Source organism: Bufo gargarizans, chromosome 2 (assembly GCF_014858855.1).
Source record: "Bufo gargarizans isolate SCDJY-AF-19 chromosome 2, ASM1485885v1, whole genome shotgun sequence".
Classification (NCBI taxonomy): domain Eukaryota; kingdom Metazoa; phylum Chordata; class Amphibia; order Anura; family Bufonidae; genus Bufo; species Bufo gargarizans.
Genome location: NC_058081.1, coordinates 141,255,988 through 141,262,955, shown reverse-complemented (window position 1 = coordinate 141,262,955; position 6,968 = coordinate 141,255,988). Strand labels below are relative to the sequence as shown.

The 6,968-nt window shown below is 41.0% G+C and overlaps 1 protein-coding gene across 1 annotated transcript; it reads left to right on the top strand.

Moving 5' to 3' along the window:
- Window positions 1-4,969: 4,969 nt before the first annotated feature.
- Window positions 4,970-6,336, top strand: LOC122925702 (mesoderm posterior protein 1-like). Its single transcript, XM_044277046.1, has 2 exons — window positions 4,970-5,764; window positions 6,274-6,336. The coding sequence occupies exons 1-2, from the start codon at window positions 4,970-4,972 to the stop codon at window positions 6,334-6,336; spliced, it is 858 nt and encodes a 285-aa protein (XP_044132981.1).
- Window positions 6,337-6,968: the final 632 nt, after the last annotated feature.

The following is a 6,968-nucleotide window of genomic DNA, read 5'->3' as shown; positions in this document are numbered from 1 at the left end:
AAGGAACAGTAGGCCAATAAAAATCCAAATGAAGAATAAGGCCTCAGTTTTGGCGGCTCGGATGCGGACCCATTCACTTCAATGGGGCCGCAAAAGATGCAGACAGCACTCCGTGTGCTGTCTGCATCCGTTGCTCCGTTCCGTCCTAGCCTGTCCTAGTCTTAGGCTATTTTCACATTAGCTCTAAAATGTTCTGACAGAGGCACAGCCTGCCGGAGTTCATCGCATCCAGCATAGCTGGAAACTGCCGGAGCACCGCCAGGCCCAATTGAGTATAATGAGACCCTGCGGGGATCCAGCCTGTTTCCAGCATTAGTGCAGAGATTTTTGTCCGGATCCGCTCCAGGTCCACCCAATGGGCTCCGGTGGGGAAAGGTAGTATCCAGCTATGACGGATACGATGAACTCCAGCAGGCTGTAGAGGAATTGGGATCGGCACTGGCACAACCAAGTAAGTGCCAGATCACAGTGTGATGAAAAATATGTTTATTGTGTTAATCTCTTAAGAGGTGATGCGTTTCAGGGCCAGACTGACCCCTTCATCAGACCAAGAGCAACCTAGGTAGATATGTGTACACGGGGCGGTGATCAGGGTTGGAAATTCATACGACCTTTTGTTCCCCTGATCATTGACCTATAGATATATATATATATACAGCCGACAACTGTTTACTGTGTATAGCATACCACTGAAGAACATTAAGGGTTTGCCACAATTTAATAACTATCATGTCTACTGACTCTCCCGTGATGCTGCTGAAAACAGAGAACAACACTCCGAACACTCCGTGGATGACTAAGTGACTGATGCACTTTTGGTGAACATTATGTTTAAGTGTATTTTGTATTTACATTAATAGGAAGATAAAGCTATTGACTTTCCCCATCCTGGTATTTTTGTATGGATTTGAAATAGGGATGTGGGTCACTGTGCTTATTGATGACTGAGCAGCTGACGATAAAACACAGCTACTGACTGCTTTATGTATGCAAATTGACGTTCCCTTGGCAGCAATTACAGCCTCTAGTCTTCTTCGGTATGATGCCATTTTCAGTTCTCTCCAGGAATATTCGATTGGGTACAAGTCAGGGCTCTGGCTGGCTCTCTGAAGGACATTCACAGAGTTGTTCCTAAGTCACTCCTGTGTTGTCTTGGCTGTGTGATTAGGGTTATTGTCTTGTTGGAATGGGAACCTTCTGCCCAATCTGAGGTTCAGAGCATTCTGGATCAGGTTTTCATTAAGAAGATATCTGCAGTTTGCTCCATTTTGCTTTCCATCAACTCTGACCAGTCTCCCTGTCCTGCTGAAAAATACCCCCACAACATGATGCTGCCACCACCACGCTTACTGTAGGGGTGGTATTGGGAAGGTGATGAGCAGTACTCATGGTTTCAGTAGTTTCGTCCACATATGCTTAGAATTAAGGCCAAAGGGTTCAATATTGGTTTCAACCAGAGAATCTTGTTTCTCACAAAAGGGCTTTTTTGAAAACTCAGATGTGCTTTTTATGTGTATTTTACTGAGGAGGGGCTTATATCTGACCACTTATAAAGCCCAGTTTGGTGCAGCAGCAGTGATTGTTGACTTTCTGGAGGTTTCTCCCATCAGCACACAGGATCTGTGGAGCTCAGCCAAAGTGACCTTTGGGTTCTTGGTCAGCTCTCTTACCAAGGGCCTTCTTACCCCAATTACTTAGTTTGGCGAGGTGTCGAGCTCAAGGAAGAGTCCTGGTTATTCCAAACTTCTTCCTTTAAAGAATTATGGAGGCCACTGTGCTTTTCGCAACTTTCTGTTGCCTACACACAATACTGTCTCTGAGCTTTACAGACAGTTCTTTCCTCTTCATAGCTTGGTTTTTGCTCTGATATGCATTTACCACAGGTGGATTCCAATCAAAATGTAGCAACATCTCAATGATAATCAAGAGAAGGTCACAACATAACAAAATGTGAAAAACATGAAAGGGTCTGAAGACTATCCGAATGCACTGTAGAACACAACTTTTACTTGAAACCAATAATACTCCAATATATAATATGGCTAAATTGATTAAAAATGTACTGTGGGTTAGTTACTTTGACCCTAATAAACCCCTCTAACAAGCCCTGATGAAAACAATATAGTCATCCTGGCAATGACAGCCCATATAGGACCCTCCCGGTATGCCTTAAAGGACCACAGCAAGATTCCTAACCAATAAGGCTGCCATAATCCTAAATATGGGGCAACCCCAATCCAATCCATCACCTATATATATCAGTTTTTTGCAATTTAAAGAGGACCTGTCACCACTCCTGACAAGTCTGTTTTAATAGCTTCATGCATTCCCCATGTAATAACAATTCTGGAGCATCTAGTCTTATGTCTCTATGATGTGCCATTCCTTTATTATTTGTACCAGGTGTTATGAATGAGTTGCTATTAGCATGAGTTTAAAGATGATCTGTCACCGCTCCTGACATGCCTGCTTTAATAGCTTCATGCATTCCCCATGTAATAACAATTCTGGAGCATCTAGTCTTATGTCTCTATGTTGTGCCCTTCCTTTATTTCTACCAGAAGTTATAAATGAACTGCTATCAGCCTTCAGTAAGGGTACAGAGGGGAGGTAACCAGTTGGGCGGGTGTCCCTGCACAGACTTACTCTATCCAATCAGTGCTGCCATTCTCAGTCTGTGCAGGCACCCCCCCCAACTGGTTAACTCCCCTTTGTACCCTTACTGAAGGCTGATAGCAATTCCTTCAAAACTTCTGGCCAAACAGCTAATTGGTGGGGGTGTAGGTGTCAGACCCCAACCAATCAGCTAATGATGCCTATGCGGACAACCCTTTTAATCTAATAGAAAGGATGATGTCAATATATTTCCTTAAGAGTGAAAGACATCTGCTCATTTATGTAGAAATATAGTTGTGAAACTATAAGGCCTCGTTCACACTTCAGTGTTTGGTCAGTGATTTCCATCAGTGATTTGTGAGCCAAAACCAGAAGTGGAGCCTCCACAGACATGAGGTAGAAGGGAAAGATCTGCTCCTGTTCTGTGTTTAGAGCTGCACCTGGTTTTGGCTCACAAATCACTGATGGAAATCACTGACCGAACACTGACGTGTGAATGAGGCCTAAAGTAAATCATTCTTGATTAAGGGCCGGTACAAATATTGTGTTCTTTGTTGAGGAAAAACAGAGTAACAAAAACAGATAAAAAAAAAACATCCTGAATTTTACAGGTGAAACACATTGATTTAACGTTTTACAGGCAAAAAACACAATCCCGGTATAAATGCATATTTTTTTTCATGATGTGCTTTTGTTGCCTTTTGTTAACGTGTTAAAAACAGCAATTTGGAAACCCACCCTAATGATATCCGTTTATTTTCATCTGAAAAGATTTATCTGGTATGCTGCGCATATTTTTATACTACATAAAAGGTACATTTATAAAAGAGAATGAGGACAACATGCAGATATTTCTTGGGTCAGTTCTAGTGTTGAGCGAACTTGTGATTTGCAAGGTTCGGGTTATATAAGAATTCCGTTATGGATTCCGCTACAACGGACCATAACCGAATTCTATGACAGCATGCACCACGGAAGCCTATAAGAGGCTGGCCATAGACTTCTATTACGACAGAATGAAATATAGAATGCCTCATATAGGCTTCCATGGTGCATGTCGTCCTAGAATTCCGTTATGGTCCATGGTAATGAAATCCATTACAGAATTCTTAGATTACCCGAACCCTGAACTTGCAAATTGCAAGTTTGCTCAACACTAGTCAGTTCTATTGCAGCAACTTACTGTATTTTTGCTTTATAAGATGAACTTTTTTCTTAAAAGGGTGCTGGGAATAGCAGTGTACATAAAAAAAAAAAAAACTAATGAGGGCTTCCATTATGGAAGCGCACATTAGTATGTAGGAGGTGTGGGAAGCAGTGACTGTAGTGCTGGTAGCACTGGCTGTACTTACCGCTCCCTGGTCATCTTTTGGGCCCCCGCTGTGCTGTGTCCTGATTGTGAATACAATCCACAGCAGGAGAGGTAAGTTGTTTTATTTTACTGCCTGGTCTGAGGAAGATTGGGGGTCTGACTGGGGGTGTGATCTGAGGTCTGATAAAGATTGGGGGTCTGATTGGGGGATGTGATCTGAGGTCTGATAAAAATTGGTGGTCTCATTGGGGGGTTTGATCTGAGGGCTGATAAAGAATGCGATTCTGTCTGGGGAATCTGATCTGAGAGCTGATGAAGTTTGGTGGTCTGATTGGGGGGTCTGATCTGAGGTATGATGAAGATTGGGGGTCTGAACTGAGGTCTGCTAAAGATTGGAGATTTGATCTGAGGTCTGATTTGGGAGTCTGATGATTATTGGGGGTCTGATGAAGATTGGGGATCTGATTGGGGGTCTAAACCAAGGTCTGATGAATAATATGTTTTCTTATTTTCCTCCTCTAAAACCTAGGTGTGTCTTATTATTAGGTGCATCCTCTAAAGCAAAAAATATAGTACTTATAAAAGGTACATAGCAATATAAACGTTACTATATTTCTGGTTGTGAAATAATGTGTATTCATCAGCAAAAACGACACTACAGGAGCTATTTCTAGCAGATTTATAATGGGGATAGCTACCTCCAAAAACAAAAGTGCAGTTCGCACCATGTTGCGGGATTTCACATGGGAGAGACTTTTCTAACCTTTCTCAGAGAAATTCTTTCAACTATATAGACATATTTCAAAATATTCAGACAGGTTGAATTACATTTCATTCCTGTAGGAGTGAAATCGCTCACTTTGGTCCTCTGCTGAGTCTTCTTCCCAGGGACCCCCTGCCTAGTCTGCCTGGGCCCCATGAGGCTTTGATGTGTTGATGATGGTGGTGAAGGTGACAATTCACACCTCTACAAGCTGGATAAAGGCCTGACAGTTCACTTCTGCTCACAATTCCACAAGAACTCTAAGAGGAAAGGGAGACATGGAAAACTCTTCTATGCCTCTCTACCAGCAGGACAACATGCACCAGACCTGTGCCACTTTACATCAGTACAATTATCCAAGCTCTGAAGGATACAGCAGTCTTTCTCCTGCATCTTCCATAGACTCCTTTGGCCTATCTCCTCCATATATTGGTTATGCAACATCAAAGGAAGCATATGGTAACATTTCTATGCCTTGTTCTCAGCAAATGGATGTGGAACTTCAACCTAACATTCCTTCAGAAAAGAAAACCAAGAAAATGAAAGGAAAACTACCATACAGTCAACGACAAAGTGCAAGTGAAAGGGAGAAGATGAGGATGAGGAACATCTCCAAAGCTCTACAGAACCTTAGAAGATATCTCCCTCCTTCAGTAGCTCCAATTGACAAGACTCTAACTAAAATAGAAACACTTCAGTTGACCATAAGCTATATATCACTGCTTTCTGAACAGCTGGGGCTCAGTGAAGAAGTACTGGAGCAAAGAAGACAAGCTGCCATACAGACAAGATGTGCCCAAGATGTTAGCTGCTGCATGGATATGAGTCATTCATTGTGTTCAGAGTCTGTAAAACAGAATACGCCAATTGGGCCACCTACAACAGAACATATACCTTTAACAAGAACCCCAGCTATTGACTCTAGGTGGCTGAATATGCAAACAAGTTGCCAGATGCCATATGAAATGCCTCAATACCAACCAGTAAGCCCACTACAGAACCATTATCAAGAACCTGGTACAACACTGTCTCAGCCAACTAATGACTACTATGTCACAAGCCACCAACAAATGGTAAGCATCCCTTTAAAAATAGTATATACCTTGATATTTGTCTATAAGCATTCTAGACCTTTGGTAACATAGCTGAATATGGGTATATGTAATTGTTTTAGACTTTCTAAGTGAATGGTTTAACCCCTTAGTGACCACGCCATTTTTTTTATTACATCCCAAGAGCTATAACTTTTTAGTTTTTTCATCAATGTACCTGTATGAGGGCTTTTTTTTTTTTTTTGCAGGACAAGTTACAATTTTTAATGCACCATTTTGGGTATATATGATAATTGATTAACGCCAGCTGTTTAGCTTAAACCCACTTAGTTTACGTCAGTAAAAAGGCGTATAAGTGGTCACTAAAGGGACCATGCCTGGAGCTATAGTCTAAGACCATCTTAGGAGGCATATTCTACCATCAAATTAAACATAAATACAACTGTTTAGATGAAATGTACATTATGGTCCAGTATGTAGTAAAATATTTGCAGTTAATATTAACTCGACTGTTATGATGTATTTATTAGGTCTCCTGTGAAGAGTACTCACACCTGGTGGAGATGTGGAGGACAGAACCATCTCATGTCTGAACATGAAGACAAGACTTGGAGCATTTAAAAAGTGACTCACTTAAATTATTGGGTTTATACTATGTATATACGTATTGTCTATCTATTCCTTGTATGGTCTCTTATTTAGTTTGGATTGAATTCACAATATTTATATATCTATTTATAAAATATTAGTATTTTTCTAAATCATAGTTGCCTTTCATTTGGGGAAATTATGGGAATAATTTAGGATTAAGGAACTCCTTTTCTATTATTAATTTCCATGGTGCTGTATATATGGAGTACAGTGAGGATCAAATAGATAACTTATAAATAAACTTAAAAAACATGCAAGAACAATAGATATGAATGAAGTAATCTAAAGGGTAGAGGGTGGAACATCTGATGTGGTATGAAGTGTGTAACATAATTATTATAACATAAGGGTTTGTACTAAGTTTTAAACGTATCCCCTATTCACTGGATAGGAAATAAGTGTCGGATTGGTGGGGCTATGATCTCTGGGACCCCCTACTTATCATAGGAATGGGGGTTCCTGTGTTTCACTGTATGAATGAAGCCATGGTCGAGCATGCCGCTCCATACTTTCCTATGGGACTGTCAAAGAGTAGCCAAGTACAGAGCTGGAAGTCTCTGGCAATCCTACAGAG